This window comes from Budorcas taxicolor, chromosome 18 (assembly GCF_023091745.1).
Source record: "Budorcas taxicolor isolate Tak-1 chromosome 18, Takin1.1, whole genome shotgun sequence".
Classification (NCBI taxonomy): Eukaryota; Metazoa; Chordata; class Mammalia; order Artiodactyla; family Bovidae; genus Budorcas; species Budorcas taxicolor.
The window spans coordinates 9,915,097-9,935,824 of NC_068927.1; the positions used below are offsets into that span (position 1 = coordinate 9,915,097).

Genomic DNA, 20,728 nt, shown 5'->3' on the forward strand with positions numbered 1-20,728 from the left:
CCATCCTAAAGGAGATCAGTCCTGAATGTTCATTGGAAGGACTGATGCTGAAGCTGAAACTCCATACTTTGGCCACCTGATGCGAAGAACTGACTCATTTGAAAACACCCTGATGCTGGGAAAGATTGAAGGCAGGAGAAGGGGACAACAGAGGAGGAGATGGTTGGATGGCATCACCGACTTGATGGATGTGAGTTTGAGTAAACTCCAGAGTTGGTGATGGACAGGGAAGCCTGGCATGCTGCAGTCCATGGATCACAAAGAGTCAGACACGACTGAGCAACTGAACTGAACACATTCCTGGGGGTTAGGACATGGACAGATTTGGAGGCCCCTCATTCGACCTGCCACACCTCCCCTGTCCCTGATCACCTTGGTGTGTTGAAAAGCAGAGAAATGGCTGTGGGCGTGAAGCATGCTGGAGCAGCTCATTCCCGCCTGTACGAGCTCCTGAGAGCCACCAGGATCCTGTCTTAGCTCTGGTCCCGGGACGTCCCCTGGGAGCCTGGAATTGGCCAAGGGGCGTCAGTGTGGACGTCTGTGCACACCGCGGTCAGGGCTGTTCATCCAGGGGAGCCTGCTGTTGCTCATCCGTCAGCACCGCGCTGGCCGAGGCCGCTCCGCCCTGACCCCTGCTGCTGGCACGTGTCGGCACCGCGCTGGCCGAGGCCACTCCGCCCTGACCCCTGCTGCTGGCACGTGCGGGGCATCGTGCTCAGTGGCCATCTTCTGTGGCTGCTTTCACTGTTTGGGGTCTTCCTGAGTGTGGACTGCATTCAGTCACCCTGCCGCCCACGCCCCGTCCTGAGACCACAGCTCACTCAGCACCGGCAGGTGACCCCCACAGGCCCTCCAAGGGGGCTGCTGGGCCCCGTGGCAGACTCTCCCTCGGCCTGCCCCGCCCCGGTCAGGTGTCACAGGCTTTGGGTCCTCAGGGGCCTTGAACCCAGGGCTTCTGGAGACTCAGCTACTGCAGAGGTTCCTGTGTCCCACGCAGGGAGTCCCCCAGCCTACTGCCCCACTCGGAGCAGAAGCACAGGCTCACATTGCCCCCAGGTGCTCGTGTGGAGCCACTCGGGGTTTCAGGTGTGTCTCCGAGCTTGCCCGCGGAAGCCCGATTCCCAGCTCCACGGGCCACTGAGCTGGTTCATTTGCTGCAGCTCAGAGACTTCCCCAAACTGGCCTGAGCGAGCAGCTGGGGTTTCATCTGTGGTTTGCCGGGGATCAGGGGAGCTCATTTGTAAGTGCTGAATCTCCTTGAATGAAAGTGACCCCAGGATGCACATGCTGGGTGCATTTGTGCATGTGTGTGCCTGTGTGTGTGTGCGTGTGGCTCAGGGGAAGAAGGCAGGCATTCCTGCCTGGAGAGAGGCGCTGGCCTTTGTCAGAGTTCTTGCCCATCAGAGTCGGCCGCTCGGAACGGTGGGCTGGGGCTCAGTCAGGGGACGGGCGCTACGTTTCTGCCTTGGGTGTGGCCAGTGGCAGACTGAGATGCTGTCACACTGTGGTTTCACCATGAGTCAGACCGCTGGGTCCAGGCCCTGGCCCCCCACCCCTGCTGCCTGTGAGCCCCTGGGGGATGAGTTCAACCTCCTGAGCCTCAGTTTCCTCGTCTGCACCACGGCCCGCAGTGCCTGCTCCCTGGGGTTGACTTAAGGACGGGATGAGCTCGTCCGGGCGTAGGGCCTAGCGTCCAGCACCTGGCAGACCCGCCGTGAATACTGCCCTTGTCATCAGCAGACGTGCTGGAATCGGGGGTGAGAGCTGTCTGACCCCGAGTGGCCCGGAGGCTCGCAGCTGGCGTGGTGTCAGTCACGGAAGGCCGAGCTCCCCGAACGGGGATGTGTAACATCCACTAGTTCTGCCTGAGGCCAAGGCTGCCTGGTCTTTACTGTGGCTGTCTGCAGTTGGCAGGGGGTGCAGTGGTTAAACCCACAGGCTTGGAAGACAGGCTGTGGGTTTAAATGCGGTCAGTTGACGACGAGCGTTCAGGGTCTCAGTTTTTCCCTTTGTGAGACAGAGCATTGCCCACCTCGGAGGACAGATTACATGGATGGCAAATGCCTGGCGCCCGGAGCACCCAGGCAGCTCATCCCCATCACCCCCTCACCCCATGCCTCTTCCCCACTCATCCCGGCCCCTTCTCTGATCCTGAGGAAGCAGACATAATGTGTGCACTTGAAGCTCTTGCAGCCACCATCATCTGCCCAACAGAATAAGCGCTAGGCGAGAGCAGTGTCTTATTTCAGACAAGTCCACCAGGTGACCGCTTCCGGTTTGGTTTTGCACACGAGGGGTTCAGCCTGGTGCAGGACCTCATGCTGGCCTGTAAAATGCTCTGAGATGCTGCCGGCCAGTGACTGACCCCCACTGTCCTCTTCTCGTTGCAGGCCGCCAACAGCTACCTGCGAGACCAGTGGTTCCATTCTCTGCAGTGGAAGGTGAGTCCTGGCTCGTTGCTCATTCGAGGTGCCACTCTGTCACCCGGAGGCTGGAGCGCAGGAGTCTCCCACCTCCTGGGTGCTTTGCCCTGTTGTCCAAAAGCCCCTGCCTCCCTCTGGGATGGTTGATTCTTTGCCCCCTTGCAGTGCCAACGCTGTGTCTCTGCCCAGTTGGCCCCTGACTTTGCCTGGGAACCTCGCGGCATGCCAGCTTCCAGAAGGATCGTAGACCCGCTTGCTCTCAGAACAGGAGCTCACCTGAGCAGCTCCAGGGGGCAGGACTTGAGGGAGTCCAAGTGATGAGGTGAAAGTAACTTTTGAAGTTGGCAGCAGAGGACAGTTTATCAGAGATGCAGAAGTCCAGCTGTATTTCCGCAGGCTTCCCTTCCTTTCCACTCTCTGGTTCTTTGGCCTGATTTCTGGGTTCTGGCTCTGCATGGGATGGTCCCCAACCTTTACAGTAAGCTGGAGTGCAGTGGGACTGAGCAGCTGGCCCTGGGCGGGGTTTGAGGCCGTGTGTCGTGTGGGGAGGACCAGGGGACACTTCACATTCTTGTCACACCTTTGGAGGGGCTCTCGTCACAGCTGGGCAGAGGACAGAAACCCAGCCCTGAAAACTGACATTCCAGGTCCTCTAAACGGCCCCCCACCCCCCCGACAGCGGCGGGGCCTCTCACTTGTGCCCGGGTGGCTGTCTGAGGCTGAGCCTGAGTCTCCAAGCTGGGGCTGTACAGGGAAGGGACTGGCATTTACCGAGCGCCTGCTGCACTGTTCCTCTTTGACCCTTGTCAGGCTGCTCGTTATCATTGCTCCCATTTTCTCCGTGGGGAAGGCAAGGCCAGACTCGAGCCCAGCTCCCGCAGCTGGTACAAGCCCGGAGCTGGGTTCAGACCCAGGCCTCGCCTGTTCCTGGGGCTTCCTAAACGCAGGCGGAAGGCCCTGGGAGGCACCCGTTTGTGGCATGGCAGGTGCTGCTGAGACCTTGATGTCTGCAGGGACATCCTCTCTGAGGCCTGATCCTGCAGCCGGGTGTCCCGGGACAGGCGGGTCCTACATCAGGACCTGCCGGCGGGCCCTGGGAGGTGAACGCCAGACCAGTCGCGGGAGAGAGGAATACAGGCAGTGTGATGTGGTCCCTGCGAGGAGAGGCTGCCCTGCTGCCGTGGACAGCAGCGGCTGCCTGCTCAGAGCTTCCCTCTTCTGTTCTTCCTCTCGTGTGTGTTTCCTTGTGAGTCCTCAGTGAGTGAGCACCTTGCTTTCTCTTAGCTCAGGATGGAGACTTACTGCCCCCCCAGCAGGTTGGGGCAATGTCTCTCTGAACAGGTGGCCAAGGTCAGTGTCAAGGAAGAGGTGGTCTTGAGTGGATTCCCCTCTGCTTGTCGCCTTGCCCTGGTCCACTTTGTCTCCAGCGCTTTCCGGAATCTCTGGGAACTCCTGAAAGGCAGCGCTTATGACGTGTGTGAGTTCTACGCAGCCACAAGCGATGACTAAGATGGTAGGTGTGGAAAGTGGCGCTTCGGGAGACTTTGACAGCCAGAGGATGATTTAAAGGTGACAAGCTCGAAATGTATGAATTCAGGCGCGTGTGGGGTTCAGACAGTTGATTGAGCAGGTACCGAAATGGGGAGCCCTAGGCTTCTAGCAGTTCTCATCAAGACCTGGATGTCTGCTCCATTTTGGCGGTGGTTGGTTTGTTAATGGTTGTTATATCAGTTAAATTTTATTTATTATTTTTCTATAGCATTGTTTTATTTATTTGTTTCCTGGCTCCTTGTTGGTTATCCCTCTTAAATACAGCAGTATGTATGTGTTCATCCCCCAAAACAAAAGCAAGCACACTGAGGTCAGGGTGTCAAGGAATCAACAGATGCCCAGTAGTGAGTGGCCCTTTTGCCCGGTGATGGATGATGACCTGTGTTCTCACTGTTTAAGCACTTTTTGTCATAGGCTTAGGAGTATGTAGGGTTTCCCTGGTGGCTCAGATGATAAAGAATCCGCCTGCAATTCAGGAGACCTGGGTTTGATCCCTGGGTTGGGAAGATCCCCTGGAGGAGGGCATGGCAGCCCACTCCAGCATTCTTGCCTAGAGAGTCCCATGGGCAGAGGAGCCTGGTGGGCTGCAGTCCACGGGAGCGCAGCACAGATGCCGTGCTGGTGATCGTCCCCTTTGACCCCCCCGCCCCCGGTAATTTAGGTGTGCTGCCGCCAGGTGGCAGTGACATCTCAGTGGCAGCAGCCTGATGTTGTTCCCGGGGACTCTGCACTCAGTGTTGAAGAGACTGAAGGGAGGCATTCTCCCCTTCCTTATAAAATGGCAAAGAAACATAAGGTGTTGAGGGACTGCTGGCTGGTGAGATGAGCCAAGAGACCCGGGGTTTGAATCCCGGCTCTGTAGCTGATCCATCTTGTGGTTTGCATAGATTCAGCAAGGGTTCATCCCGTAAGATGCAGCTGCTGAGTATCTGCGGTGCATGGGGCATGTCTTGGCGCTTCCTGCTCCTTGTCGTTCAGCACACGTGAGGGCTCAGAGAGGTCCAGCGACTTGCGCATGGTCGCACAGCAGGCTTCAGCGTGGATCCAGGGCCCCCCTGCCCCCTGCCCGATCCACGTGCGCCCGATCCCGCGCTTCGGCTGCTCAGCCCCGCTCAGGTTGTGTCCTGGTTTTCCTGCCTGATGCCGCCACTCTCTCCTCTGTATTTGCCACCGGCCGTTGGGGATTTTTCTTTTCCTTTCCTTTGCTTTTCTCTACCTTTAACTTGAAATCAATAGAACATCAAAATTAAGGACATTCGAAATCCCACAACCTCAGCTTGAGCTTTTAATTCTCTAAATGCTGTATTTATCGTTTCCCCTTACACCCCATGCATGTGCGTGCTGTGGCTGCAGGGCGACATAGGGAAGTTCTGCTTTTGAAGAGTGCTGCCTCTTACCTGCTGTGTCCCGTAGCTTTATGGAGTCTTTACGCAGCAGTACTGGGGCCCTCCCAGGGCGCTCTCCACAGGTGTGGCACTGCCTCCAAGGGGGCTGGAATCAGTGTTTGGGGCTTAAAAATGCCTAGTTATTCCAGCGGTGCGTAGAGAATATAGTTTAGTCTACTCAAGAGAATCTTGTTTTCTAGAATTTAACCTCAATGGGATCAGGACGGATTGGGATGGAAGTGTCTTAAAAGGCTCCTTAGGGGAACCGTAATGAAAAAAAGGAAAAAAAAAGCTTGAGAACCACATCTCGAGAAGCGACCTCCAGGTGCGCTGTGGAACAGGCAGAGTCTGAGAACAACACCCGTGTGACGTCCTTGCCTCTCTCCATCCTGGGGGTCCCGCTGCTCTTCTGGCCTCAGCGCTGCTCTCCAGCGCACCCCGACCGTCCCAGCCCACGGGGAGCGTTTCCTCCGAGGGGCACTGGGCTTTGAGCGTCATCTCAGCTTACCAAATGGTCCGCTGTTGTTGATGTTTGCAAGTGAGGGACTCTGAGCCACTTGTCCAAGATTCCAAAGCCCCCAGAAGGGGACAGGGGCCGACCCTCAACGTCCCCGGCTCTGGGCCTCCTTCCCTGCCCCCTCCAGGCTGCAGGCAGCTCTGCTGTTCCTCCTGGCCTCCCGCCCTGGGGCAGGCGGGTCAGGGAGGTGCAGGAGGGGGCCAGGGCCCAGAGCCAACAGGAGCGGGCTGGGGTGGCAGCCAGCCCCCCAGGGTGTGCCGGAGCAGAGCAGTGAGTGCCACTGAGGCTCCCTGGAGAGGCCGGCCCTACCCTGCTGCGTTTGGGGGGTTTGGCCCCTGAGGCCGATCCCTGGGGGTGTGGAAGCATAAACAGTCGTCCTGGGTTAATGAGGCCTCATTTCTGTCTCAGATGCACTTGGAAGCCCTGTCCTGTGGACATGGGCCTGTCCCTGCACGTCAGGCTGTGAGGGGCCAGGCCTGTCCTGCTCATAAGGCCAGGAGGGACCAGGCCGGGTCTATGGGATAGAGCCAGGGTGTGCTTCAGGTGGGAGGGTCTGGGGTGTGTTTGCAAAGCTGGGAGGAGACTGGCCCGTCCCTGGGTTCGAGGCGAGAAGCCCACTGCTCGACCTGTGTGGGACAGACCCGTCAGGCCCTGGACCACAGGCCCTGAGGACCCGGCTGGGGGGAGACGTGCTCTAAGCTGCCCCGAAGGAGCCTTGAGAAGCATGATACACCTGCTTCGTGCAGCTGGCACTTCTGGTGCCCCCAGCTCCGAAAAACAACTTCTCGCTTCCTGAGGTGGGGTTCCTGGGTCACTGCCTAGAAGTCTTGAAAACCAAGGTGATTTTCCCCCCGGAGAAGCTGGGGAAATCCCAGTCCAGGCCCCCATCCTCCCTGGCCGGCTGCCCACCGCCTGCATCCCTGAGCAGAATTTCCCCAGCCCCTGAGGCGGCCACCGCCGCTCAGTCACCCCTGTCCAGGGCCTGCCCCTCTGCTGGACAGAGTAGGTGGGTCGAGAAGAAGGTGGGGTCTGTGCCTGTGTGTGCATGTGTGCTGCAGGGAGACTGTGTTTTGAGTACATTGGATGTCGGGGGTGTTTACTGGGGCCTCAGTTTTCTCATCTGTGAAATGGGAAGATCACTAAGTAGCGCCTCGCTCACGGGTCCATGTGAAGACGGGCTGCCCTGCCAGAGCTGTGGGAGCGTCACCACACACGCCCTAGTCAGAGCAGCCAGCAGGTACTCACCAGCCGTCACAGGGCCCCCCCTGGAGTGTCTGTAAGATTGGGGTGGGGGGTGGCAATCTGTCCTCGGAGGGCACTGCCTGGCTGGGAGTGCCCCTGTCAGTAACGCCTGCTAGAGTGGTTCTGCATGGTCCCAGCTTCCCGGTCTCATGGATGAAGGGATGCAGGGGACGAAGCCCATTGCCAAGGACAGCTGCTCTTCATGGTATCATGATCCAGCTTCCACACCAGGCCCCGGGCTGAGCCCCTGTGAGGGCCCCCAGTAGGTAGGTGAGGAACTGGGGTTGCCGGATGTGGGGCTGAGAGCCTGGGTTCCCGCTCCCACTGGGCACCCTCTTGGAAAAGCTGGCCCTTCACCCCTGTTCCCATGCAAGGAGAGAGGCCCGGCAGGTGGCAGGGTCCCCAGGAGCCAGGTCAGAGGGACAGAGGGCCCCAAGCTCATGCTCTCCCTGCCGGGAGCCTGGGAGGAAGGGTAGGACCCTCACCCCCAACTCTGACCTTCCTCCTGGGTAGTGGGGAGCCACTTCTAGTCCCAGCCTGGCCCTTAGATGCCGTGCTGTGCCCACTGCAGACCCCGGAGTGTGCATTCTCGACATGCATGCCAAGGCCAAGGCCAGCCCCGCCACCCTGCCCAGGGCGCTCCTTCTGTGCCCAGCCAGTGCTAGCACCTTGCTCGGCACCCTGGGGGATCCCCGCAGCCCCAAGAAGGGGCCTCGGCCTCCCGTTTCCCCATCTCCCAGATGCAGAGACCGAGGCTGAGAGGCTAAAACGCTGGCTCAAGGGCCCGCAGCTCTTGATGGCAGAGCTGGGGCTCAAACACAGGTGTGGCTCCAGCACCTGGGCGTGTAGCCACTGGGAGCGGGGCTCGCACTGCACACGCGTGTGCACACAGATGCGCACACGCACCGGCAGCTCCCCCCTCACACCTGCGGGCTTTGCTCCGCAGCATCCCCGTCGCCTGTCTGCCCTCACGCCTCGTGTGCCAGGAGCGTTTCATGAGAGCTTTACATTTTTCTCTGAGCCTCACAGCCGTTACCGAGAGGATTACGTGAATTAACCTCTGACGGCAATCCCCTGCTTCTCACGGAAGACCTGATTTTCTGGGACATGGCAGACCCCCTGGGCCTGGCCGCGGAAGGTCACGCTCAGGACCGGCCGCTTACACACCCGCCTGCACCTGGCTCCTGGCTCTGGGCCCTGCACCACAGGCTCCTGGGTGACTCGGGCTGGGCTCGACGTGTCTGGAGGGGAGGCAGCGACCCGTGCTCCCCTCCTGCTGTTTCCACGCGGCCTACCCCCCTGCCCCGCCACCTGCTCCCCGCTTTAGTCATGGTGAAAGCACCCTTACGGCCACAGTGAGGCCAGTGGCCCCCCTGCTCCCTGGTCTCACCCCCCGATGCCCTTCCAGGCTTTGTCTCCCTTTGCACAGCCTCCTGACTGCTGTGGCCAGGTCCTTAGGCGTGTCAGCGTGTCCGTCACACCTGTGAGGAGGTCACGCACAGCTGACCACAGGGCCTGCTGTTGGGCACTTGGTCAGTGCCCATTCTCCTCAATTACAGACAGTGAAGTCACGACCTTCCGTCGTAGCCAGGCTTTCACTTCTTTAGAACTTCTCTTTCAGGACAGATTTCCAGAACAGTGGGTGCTAGACAGGCAGTAGAGGTGTATTTTTTTGTGTGACTCTTCCCACATATTGCTAATTCACCCCCAAGAGAAACATTTCTAGCCCTAGACTGCCCAGGTTCCAACCCTGGCTCCACCTCCCCCATGGGCCGTGGGACCCCTGGACTGGCTCCTTTCCTCCATGGACCTCTTTTTTTCCTCCTGAACTAAGTGGGGGTCACATTAAGACCAAGCCTCTTAGGTTGCTATGAGAGTCACACGGGTTAACAGCAGCAACACGGGTTAACAGCAGCAAAGAACTTAGAAACGGCACCCACCGTGTGAGTAAGCGCACGATCAGTGTAGTTATTCTTTTCTAGTGACCGAGGTCTCGTTCCCTTCATGTAGATAGTTTCCAGAAGACAGGCTCTGGAAGAAAGAAGGCACGTGGAAACCACACGCATGCCACCCCCCCAGGGAGCCCCAGGCAGGCGGCACTAAGCAGTCACTGCACCCCCCGGGGCAGACCCCTCTCCACGCAGCCCCTGTGGGTCACCCTGAGTTAACAGAGGGAGCAAAAGCTCCCCTCCGACCCCTGCCTCAGTGACCTCCCGGGCCTGTGGAGGCAGTGCAACTGGGAATCCACGTCCAGTCCCGTTGGCTCCAGCCCGTGCCTCTTGGAGGTGTGTTCTCGGGAGCCTTTGCCGAGCTGCCCAGCGGGGTCGTGAATGCCGGCCGTCCTGCCCTTGAGTGGGAAGGTGAACCCAGGGTGGGGAGCAGGTTGGGAACAGCCGGGAGTGGCCTCTTCGGTCCTTTCACAGGCCCAGCCACAGGTCGGCTTCCTCCAGGTCCAAGAGGCAAGAATCCCGTCCAGATTAGTTTCTGGCACTTGGTCAAAGAGGGCTTTGTGACTTCCTAAGAGGGATCAGAGGGATTCCCAGAGAACCGTGAAAGGGGGGGCTCCCCCGCCGTGAAGCAGGGGGGCCATCACCGTCCAAGACTGCAAGGGATGCCCAGTGGGAGGTGCCCCAGTGGCAGAGCTGACCCCGGGGAGCAGAGGCCCTTCCCGAGGCGAGTCCAGCCAGGCCGCCTCTGCACCTGCGCTCATCACAACCCACAGGAGGCCACGGTCTCCAGCGACTCGCAGCCGCAGCTCCTGGCCCCTGGTGGGCCATCAGGGGCCCTGAAAGTAATAATGTGGGAAGCTTCAGGGATTGAAGCTAACAAGTGGCGGAGGGCGGGGCGCCCTGGGGAGGAGAGCTCATGCTCTCGTGGGCTTTCCCCACGGTAACCGGAGAGAACAGTTACTAGGTGCCTGCTAGTGCCTGGGGCCGTGCTGGGGGCTCCAGTGGATGCTCTCTGCCAGTCTTCTCAAAGGCAGGTTCATTTGGAAGGGGGAGCAGAGAGGGCCAGGGAGCTCGTCCACAGCCAGAACTAGGCGGAGCGAGATTTAAACCCTGGGTGGTTGGTGGGTCTCCAACCCGCTTCGTTTGGCAGAAGGGGCACCACCTTGGGCATGGAGAGGGTGGGTGGCCTAGTCCCCTGTCTGAGCCCACGGAGGCACAGAAGCCCCAGTGAACATCAGGCCCTTCCTCAACCAGAGGTCTCTTTGGAGTCAGCGTAGAGCGATTTGGTCTGTGTTTGAAGCAGACTTTTCATTGAAGGGATAGCATACATGTAGAAAAGTACACAGACCAAGCGATACTACTGGCTAAAAATGCCGCAGGTGCTTATAGAATTGATCTTGTAACCGCCCAGATTGATACAGAGAATGTGACCGCCTCCCTGGAGCCCCCCTTCCCCACAGAGTTCCCCCGGCCCCTGGGCACCCCACCGCCCACCAAGGGACCCACTCTCCTCCCTTCCCACAGCATGGATTTGTCTGGCACAGACCTGAACTTCAGGTAAATGGAGCCTAAACTCTTGCATGCCTGGCTTCTTTGGCTCAAAGTTACGTTTTTAAGATTTATCTGTGCCACGTATAATATTCTATGTGGTAGTGATTTGCTTCACTCAATAGCGTTCCGTTAAATGAATAGACTGTTAGTTTGTTCATTCTGTTACAGACAGAGATTTCCAGATTGGGGCTATTACGAACAGAACTGTTATAAACACGTCTCTGAGTGAACATACATTTACATCCTTTTGAGGTCAGGCCATTGGGTAGGCAGAGGGTCCCTTTGGGTGGACGCTTCCCCAGCAGTTATCCAACGTGATCCAAACCAGTTTATACACCTGATAATGGAATGCAGGAGTACTGAGGTGGGACATTTAAAATTGCATTTATTAAGGTTTCCTCTGAATAGTAAAAAGGACAGAGAAAACTGGGGGGGAAATATGTGCCACTATCCTTAGACCTCTGTAAACACTTTTAAGTTAAAAAAAAAAAAAATGGAGCTGTAACTTAGACATAACAAATTGCGCAAATCTGTGGGTCGCGTGGGTTTTGACTGCTGTCCTCACTTGAGTCTCAAACGCCTGGGTTCCCATCAGCCCGGACAGCTCCCTCCTGCCATCTTCCCTTTCAGCCTGTCGCTCCCCAGATACCTGCTGATGGCAGCTGAGACCAGTGACAGCTAAACATGTACTCAGTCCTTGGGGGAATTCTGAAAGGTTCGAAATGCACAGTCTCTCCTCCCTCAAGTTCCTTTTCCCAGAGGCAGTCCTGTTAGCTTCGTGGAGCCCTTCAGAAGGTTGTCATCCAAGTTCCTTTTAAAGCCCCACACGGATCTCATTACCCACGCTGGGCGTTCCTTGCTCCCTCAGCGTTCTGTCACGTCCCGTGGTTGATCTCACACACAAGCTTGTACAGCGCGCTCGGCTCTACCTACCTCGTTGCTTTTTACGGTTTTGTAGTAACTCGTTCAGACAAGGGTCAAGCCCGGCAGGACCTAAATCTTTGAGTGAAACCCCGTTGTTCAGACGGGAAGTTGAGTGTCTGAGAGAAAGGACAGGCGATGTGGGTGCCCATCGTCCGTGGACCAGAGACAGCGAGGGGTACCTCGTATAGCCTCACCCCTGCGGAGCCCTCTGACCATCGCACTCCAAAGATCAAGAGTGCAGAGCCCTGGGGGGCCCGGAAGAAGCACCTGCTTGAGCCCCAGGGCAGGAAGTAGGGGATTGGGGTTTGCACCACATCCCTGGGACCCCAAGCCTGTCCCCACCCCGCACTGCCCCAGCTCTGGGCTCGGGGACATCAGACACCCCACAGCGCCCGCATGACAGCCTTCCCCTGGCCTCAGAAGGGGCGAGTGACAGCCGGCTCGCCACACAGCCGGGAAAGAAGCGCATTTGTGGGTTGCTTCTCTCTCCCAGACGAGGAGGGGGCCCAGGGGCTCAGCTTGTCATCCCACGCACGCTTTGACGGGGCTGATGACTCACCCCACCACACAAGGAAGCCTTCCACGTAAACGCTTTGCGGGTGAATTTGTTTTCTGCCGTTTAAGGCAGAATTTTTTTCTCTCCCTTTCTCTTTCTTCAAATAAGTCTGTAAAACGTAAATGGGAGGCTGTCTCTTGGCCAGGAAGACCTTCTGTTCTGCTGGAGTCTGTCTGGGGGGGTGGGCAGCGATCCCCCAAGTTGGGGAGGCTGGCAGCTCTCGGCAGGGGGGTGGGGCTGCCATTCTGGGTTTGCCTCCGAGGCTCCTGCCTGCTTGTTTGCTCAGAGACGAAGCCAAACAAAGCCTTCAAAAAGAGCAGGCCCCGCAGAGGGACTTGGTCCTTACCTCACCGGGGGACCAGAAAACACCCCGGGGGCAGCCTGCTCTCTGGATGGAATGGGGTTTGGGAGGGAGGCTGATTGATCCTGAGACAAAGGCAGAGGCTCCATGTTTGCACCCTGGTGCCCTCTTAGACCCCAAGGGTAGTTTTGCAGAAAACTCTGAAATGGACAGAGAGCCCCTGTCCAGGGTCCTAAAGCCACTCAGATGGAGCCTGCCGACCTTGGTGGCTGGAGGCCACAGTGGTTTGTGTCCAGCTAGGGGCTGGAGAGGTGGCAGGGACCAGGCGGGTGCATGGATAGCAGCCTTTGGCAGAAGGGATGCCATTCTGAGGTCATCCTTTGGTTGACCTCTGGGCTGGAAAAGATGTCCAGGAGCCCGTGGAACCTGAAAAGCACACCCAGGAGGTCCGGGACCAACTTGATACTGAGTGGAGGTGGTGGCCTGCAGCAGACCCTTGGCGACTGTCGGCTCTCAGAGCCTCTGTCAGTGTCTGCGATGAACTTTCTGTCTAGAACAGTTTTTATTTCCTTCTAGGCCTCTCCACCACAGTGCACCCACCATGGCTCACTGGTTCTCAAAGTGGGGCTCTCAGACCAGCAGCCTCTATGTGATCGGGAAACTTACTAGCAGTGCACACCCCTGTCTCATGAACTGGAAGGTGGGGGAGGAGAATGTAGCAAGGTGTGTTTTCCAGGTGATTCTGGTACACACTGCAGTTGGAGAGCCCCTGCAGTATCTGGAAGAAAGGGAGAAAGCGCAGCAGACACGCACTGCGTGCCTACTGTTTTCCAGCCTCTTCATCTGCTGCCCTGTTGAGACGGTACAGCGGCCCTGGCAGGTAGGATTCAGTTCAGTTCAGTTCGGTGGCTCAGTCGTGTCCGACTCTTTGTGACCCCATGGCTGCAGCACACCAGGCCTCCCTGTCCATCACCAACTCTTGGAGCTTGCTCAAACTCATGTCCATTGAGTTGGTGATGGCCATCCGACCATCTCATCCTCTGTCCTCCCCTTCTCCTCCTGCCTTCAATCTTTCCCAGCATCAGGGTCTTTTCCAATGAGTCGGTTCTTCCCGTCAGGTGGCCAAAGTATTGGAGCTTCAGCATCAGTCCTTCCAATGAATATTCAGGACTGATTTCCTTTAGGATGGACTGGTTGGATCTCCTTGCAGTCCAAGGGACTCTCAAGAGTCTTCTCCAACACCACAGTTCAAAAGCATCAATTCTTCAGCATTCAACTTTCTTTATAGTCCAATTCTCACATCCATACGTGACTACTGGAAAAACCATAGCTTTGACTAGACGGACCTTAGTCGGCAAAGTAATGTCTCTGCTTTTTAATATTCTGTCTAGGTTGGTCATAGATTTTCTTCTAAGGAGCAAGCGTCTTTTAATTTCATGTCCCCATTTTGCAGACCAGAAAACTGACTCTCGGAGTAAAGAACTCTCCCCTGTACCTCAGGCAGAACTCAGCCCCCGGCCTGAGCCTCCTCTTTGTCCCTCTCTGCTTTAGACCATTGAGGTCTTTCATGACGGCCTCTGCCAGCGTCTTCTCCACCATGTGGGCCACTCGGATTTCACTGCCATGAATGCCCTCCAGGTCCCACCCCTGGATCTGCCTTGACCTTGCCCTGGGCCTGCCTAAGTGACTAGTGACTCCTGCTCCCCATAAGACCCCCTTCTCAGGAACTCGGGAGGACACCCTCCCCCTTTGATTCAAGTGCACCTTCATTGCCTGCCTGGACACCAACATTGATGATCCACTGCAGGTGAATTAATTGGGGAGCTGGGTCCTTTTCCAGGGCGCTCATAAATTAAGGCCCTTCGCAGCAGGAGCCGTGGCTCCAGCCCAAGAGGAGGCAGCCTGGCGAGGCCTCGAGGCTCCCTGCACGAGGCCCAAGCAGATCGGATGCCTTTGAAGTCCTGCGAGCCCCAGATAAAGTTCTGAGTCAAATAAACAGCGGAGGCCCCTGTCGAGATGCTACCGCCTGAAGCCGAGCCCGGGAACTCCTTATTTGGGATAGAGAGTTCTCTTTTTCAAGCCCAAGGCAAACAGCCCTGTGCTGTCCTCTGCCTTTCAGGGGAGCGAAACTTGCTCTGAACATCTCTCCCAGCCGGCAGAAGAGGAGCAACCTCGGTACCGTATTTGCATTTTTTAATTTATTTGTTGAGTCTACTGGGGGTGATTCCTCAAAGACAGCCTTTCCTGTTAGTGATGAACACATCCTGGGTTGAGTTTATAGTTATGGGGAAGCAGGACACATTTCTGGGTATGTGAGAGCCTGGAGGCTGGCTGGGCTTTGATCCCGGGGACCGTGGAAGACCCTCTTGGACCGAGGGGGCCCCCCTTGGGGGCAGGCAGTGGTCCCTGGAAAAGAGCTCCGTGACACAGAGTGCCTGGAAAGGGTCCGGCTGTCTGGTCAGGGGACCGCCCTGCTGGGTCCCTGATGCGTGGCAGTCGCAGCACCCAGTGACCGCTGCCCAGGCCACGCAAAGGAGTTGCCCAGAGCTCTGGCTGGGGTCAGGAGAGAAGACTTCCGTTTGCTTGATTTTCATTTTCTAAATGTACATGCTGCCTTTGCCCGGTGACATTTTAGGTGGCTTACGACAACACTCAGCATGGGAAAATCTATTCTAATTGATGTGGGGCCACTTCCACCCACAGGGTGTGGATGCAGAGACCTGTGTACAGCGTGATGCCCTTTGTGTAAAACGAAAGGAGGGACCAAGCAACGAAGGCTGGGAGCAAAACCCAGCTCTCTGTACATTTGCATCTGTTTGCGTGTGGCCAGGGAGGATGATGGGAACTGACACCCCTGGGGGTTGACAGACTGGCCCATCACCTGTTTGTTTTTTTAAATAGATTCGGGGGGACCCAGCCGCCCCACCCCAACCCCCGGTCATGCTACAACAGCAGAGCATGGCCCGAAAAGCCTGCAGTATTTATCACCTGGCCACTTCCCAGGAAACGTTTGCCAACCGTATGTCATGGTTTTGGCATGGGTGCTGGGGTAGGGTGTGGGGGGGGGCAGAGGTGAGGCTAAAAACAAGCCAGCCTGTATGATGTGGGCTGGATTCATGTACCCTTTTAAGGGGGGGAGGGTGTGTACTCAGGGAATCCGTGGAACGATGGACACCAGCTCACGACCGTGCTGGTGGTGAGCACTCCATGAGCCCTCGTGCTCTGTAGCAGTCCCCTCCCAAACACCGCTCTGTCCGATTCCGGTTTTCCGGTCAGCATCTTTATCATTTCAAAAACAAAGTGATCGACTGGAACAGTGGAAAATCAAGGAGAACAGGATCTCAGATACTTTCCTGCTCCTTCTAAGAATGTGGGGTTCTGCCAATTTTAAGGAGTCTGTGGACAGGGACCCCACCACCTCCATGATCCCAGTTTCTGAAATCTTTGGGGGTGTTTCTCTTCACTGATTTGAAGTTAAATGTTCGGCACAGCTCTGGCTTCCTGCAGCAGTTTGAAACGTTTCATGAAGCCAAAGCTCTTCCTCGGTGCCCTGCACCCACCACCACCGTGGTCCTCCCCTGCCCACCCGCGTGTGTGCTCCGACACATGTGGCTCGTGGGGCTGGAGTCCACGGCGGGGCTGCTGGCTGCGCTTCGTTCCTTTTTCCTGCTGCTGGTGTGATCTTGCACGTGGCCATGGTTAGTTCAGGCGTTTCCTTGTCAATGGGCATTTAGAGGTTTCTCGTCACCTTTATTTTCTCTCCAGACTTAACTATCTTGATCAATGCCCCACTGGCCCAATGGCTAACATTATTAAACACCCAGAAGGTTCAGCGTGAAATACCACATTCAATCTCGTCAGAGCTGCCAGAGGCAGGCACACCTCTTAGCCCCATTTTGCAGATGAGGAAACTAAGGTTCAGGGAGGTGGTATGGTTTGCCTGCGGCTGCACAGCTCACAAGCAGCAGAACGGAAGTCTGAATGCAGAGATGCCCCACTCTGCACATACCTGAGGGCCAAACCAGGGGTGGGGCTGAGCCTGCCCGGTGACTCCTGTGCCGAGGTCCTCTCCGGAGTTCCCTCTGCAGCTTCCCTGGGCGTCCAGCCCGCTCCTTGCGACAGCAGTAATGGATAGGCGTCCCTCCCCGGCCTTCCTTGAGGCAGCACAGGACCAGAGGTTCTGTGCTCAGGTCATCAGCTGGGGGTGGGCGTCAATGAGAGAGCAGGGAAGAGACGGGGGTCAGGCCTTTCCCAAGAGGAGAAAGTGAAAAGTGAAAGTGATAGTCGCTCAGTTGTGTCTGACTCTTTGCGACCCCATGGACTGTAGCCCGTCAGATTCCTCTGTCCATGGAATCCTCCAGGCAAGATGCTGGAGTGGGTTGCCATTTCCTCCTCTAGGATATCTTCCCGACCCAGGGATCGAACCTGGGTCTCCTGCCTTGCAGGCAGATTGTTTAACGTCTGAGCTACCAGGGAAGCTCAAGAAGAGGACAACCCAGCAGATTCCAAGGGTAAGCTGGGAGAGGCTGCTGGGAACAGGGGCCCCGGCTACCACCTCCGCACGAGAAAAGGATGGGAAGCGCCAGCTGAGACAGCAGAAGCAGGGAGGCCAGGAGCCAGGCCCCCCGGGCCCGCCTTGCTCTCACAGTTGCCAGCTGTGTGTTTCCTGTGACAAAGGACCACAAACTGGGCGGCATGAGCAAAAGTGTGCCATCTCTCGGACGTCAGGGTGCGGGCAGGTTCCTTCCCGGCTTCTTGCAGCTTCTGGGGGCTGCCCTGCCGCTCAGCGTCCCTCTGCTGGTGGGAGCCTTGCTCCCGTCCCTGCCCCCGTCCTCACCTGACCTTCTCTGTGTGTGTGTCTTCCCCTGACCTTTTTATGAGGACCCACCCTGCTCCAGCATGACCTCATCTTCCCTTGATGGTGTCTGAAAAGACCTATTTCCAAAGAAGGTCACAGCCGCAGACACCAGGGGCTCGGACTCTGACATACCACGTGGGGGACATAACCCACAGCGCCAGCTGCGTGACCTCCGGCGAGGCCTTAACCCCTCCGTGTCCCCTACCATGTGTCACAGGGACCGAGCGAGCGTGCCTGCCCCCTGGGGAGGAGCAGACCAGGCCCCGGGGCCGGGTTCACGCAGCTCTCACGTGCAAGCTGCTGCCAAGTGCAGACTCCCAGGCCCCATGGGCTCTACCGAGTTAGAACCTGCCTTTTAACAAGCCCCCCTGCAGGTGGTTCCTGCGTTTTCAGTGGGCAGGGAGGATTAAGGGTCTGGTGTGCTGGCTGATAACGGCCAACACGTACCACTACGAACCAAGCTCATGGCAGTGATGCTATTTCAGCTAAGCTCTTTCAAATCCTAACAGATGATGCTGTTAAAGTGCTGCACTCAGTATGCCAGCAAATTGAGAAAACCAAGCCGTTTGTAGCTCTCTTTCTGATTCTGAATCTCCTCCCTTTGACAAATACTGAGAGCACCTTCCACGTGACCCCAGTGGTTCCACCACCACACAGAACAGTGAGGAGACAGACAAGGCTTGACCCTTTCCCCTGGGGTCAGAGCTGAGAGGGGAGAACAGCCACCTAGAATTTTCTCAGTGCAGTCAGTCAGATCCATGGGTTGATTGGATTTTGCAAAGGTTGTAGCAGTCCCCAAGAGCTAAGTAGGATGTGGTACCCAGCTGCCAGCCTGGCACCACGACCAGTTCATCGCCCCACCAGCCAGATGCTTGGTTTCCCAGGCAACCAGCCGATGCTCTGGAGACGACAAGCGGGACACTGTGCCCGTGTGTCTGCTGTTTCCTTGGAAGCAGTAATGACTGCAGGGAGACTGCCTCTGGTGGGCACTCAGGGGGCAGAGTGCCAGGATCTCATCCCCCTTCTTTCACACAGATTACCCAGCTCCCCAGGCTTCCCGGGCAGATGTCAGTTAGGTGCCCAGTTGCAGCCAGTCTCCACCTGCCCCTGGGCTCAGCGCCTCAATTTGAAGGGCTTCTCGTTTGTTTCAGCGGGAGGCAGCAGCGTCGATCAAGGCAGAGAAAGCACTCGGGCGTGCCCCTCAGAGTGGCCTGGCGGTCGGGACTCGGATCCAAAGCTGGGCCTGAGTCCAGCTCCCGCTCTGGCTCTTACCAGCTCCGTGACTTAACCTCTCTCACCCTCAGTCTTCTTAACTGTGGAATGGAGCTAATCACGTCGTTCACATTGACATAATTGTCAGTGAAGTGGTTGTAACGTGAACGCCAACGAGTGGGTGTGAGAATTGTGAAGGTGCTTTGCAGAAGGGGGCCTGATCTATGGGGAGCCCTCCAGAAGCGATGACGGCCAGTGCTCCTGTGTCTCTTGTCGCAGCCTGTTACCCTGGCACACGGTGCGCCCTGGATTGGGGTGGCCAGTACTGCTGGAAACAGCGGCTCTGCTGGGCGAGAAGGCCGAGCCCTCCCCTCCAGCCGGCAAGGGAGCCCCAGGGCTAGGCTCGAGTCTCGCTTTCCGCCCCTCCGTACTAGAGCCAAAGGCCCCACCCACTCAGAGTGGGTGTCCCGACTCCCATGCTGACAGACCCAAGTCCCGGAGGGTGTACTTGCCTCACCCGTCTGCTGGTGGGTCGGTCCAGCAGTAACGGCACAGTAACTGTGTTGGCTAAGCTGGAGTCTCTGCAGGGGGTGCTGAGACGCGACGATGGTCTCAGGGTACCGATCTAGACTCGGGCCCAGATGGGCGGTCAGGAAGTGACGCACGCGGGCCGGTCACAGACCTGAGTCGATTCTGAAGGCAAAGGGATGGTGCTTCATGCAGAAAGGATTTAACAGAGGCCATTCTGGAGGGCCAGAAAGGGTCAGAAGCGTGCCCCACCCCAGTGTCAGGGACCTCCACCCCCAGCCCAGAAGCACTCTGGCTCGGCAGGGCACAGCCGCCTGGCACACTCAGCATGCACACTCGGGGCGAGCTCTAGAGAAACGAGGAGGCCAGAGGCCTGTCTAGGAATCGGGAAAGCCAAGGAGGCTACCCACGGGGTCGTTCTTCCCGGGAGTGCAGAAGACATCGGGGAGAGGCCCCTGTAGGCTTTGGAGGGGAGGCCAGCGGGGCCTGGGCAGGCGGTTGGTCTGGGTGCTGCTCACACACCAGCCCTGAGGGATGGGAGGGGCAGTGAGCCCATGGCTGGTCCTCTGGGGCGGGGGTGACCGAGGGGACACTTAAGACTTCAGGACAGCCTGCCCGGTAGAACTTTCTGCCACGCTGAACGCATCCTCGGTTTGCAGCGCCCAGTGTGGCAGCCGCCTGCCCTGTGTGGCCGTGGAGACACTGAATGATCAGCTGTGTTTCCTTTTAATTTGTTTCAGCCTAAGTAGCCACACGCTTTCGAAAGCTGGTGGCTTTCGAGCTGGGCAGCACAGCTTCAGGATGTCCCCTGGCACAAAAGAAGTTGTAGAAGCCAGCCCAGCTCCAGCCGGCTCCTGCCCCGCCCCGCCCACCCCCCCCCACCCCCCCCCACCCCCCCCCCCCCCCCCCAGCGCCCCGGGCTGCCTCCCCTTTGATGACGGGCGGGGGAGCATGCGTGCTCGCGTGAGCCCAGCCTCGCAGGCTGCGGCAAGTGCTGGAGCGGCTGCCCCGTCACTGGGAGGCGTGCTCCCAGTCCCTTCTGAGTCACGCCGACCGGCGCCTCCCTGGTGACAGTTCGTCTCCCGCGAAGGCGCCGGCGGGCTCTGCTCTCCCAGGCTGGAGGAGCCGGGCGTCGCGCTTGCCTGAGAGATGGCGGAGGTTGCCCAGGTAACGCCCCCTCCCTGATAAGCAGAGGGCGAGGACTGCAGTGGAGCTGCGGGCTCCGTGGTCTGGGAAGCTGGGAGACTTCCTCAGCCCTGCCTGCTCTGGGTCACTCACCTTCAGGACTCGGGCAATAAGAATTAGAGCTGCTGTTCAGCCAGGAACAGGACTGAGTGTTTGTATATATTACCCTCTCACGGGCTGGGCATGGCAAGCCTCTGGTAGTGGTCGTTATCATACCACGCTGCAGACGAGGGCAGCAGGGTGTCGGTAAGCTCCACGAGCACTGGGGTCTGTCTGCCTTGCTCCCCACGGGTAACCTTAGCGCTTAACTCAGTCCTTGGGAGATCATACTAGATGGTGCCAGCAGTATTGCTGGCTGGTTGGAAAGATGGATAACGCTTGGCTGGAGAGGATGGATGGGTGGATGAATGGAGGAGTGAATAGGTGAACGGGTAGATGAAGCTGAGCTCAGATCTGAAGTCTGCTGATTGCAAAGCCTGTACTCCTAATCGCGAAGCCATACTGCCTCTGACTTTGATACCCTCCACCTGCATGGGTGGAGATTTT

At 57.7% G+C, this 20,728-nt stretch overlaps 1 protein-coding gene across 2 annotated transcripts in view; it reads left to right on the plus strand.

Annotated features, from left to right (window-relative positions):
* Positions 1-20,728, plus strand: part of CMIP (c-Maf inducing protein) — a 204,568-nt gene that overhangs the window by 135,746 nt on the left and 48,094 nt on the right. The window contains exon 3 of one of the 2 annotated variants that reach the window (XM_052655861.1): positions 2,391-2,441. In XM_052655861.1, coding sequence (XP_052511821.1) covers positions 2,391-2,441 — 51 coding nt within the window. Of the gene's footprint in view, positions 1-2,390; positions 2,442-20,096; positions 20,165-20,728 lie in introns of those variants that run through there. The other variant, XM_052655862.1, reaches the window with a different exon arrangement.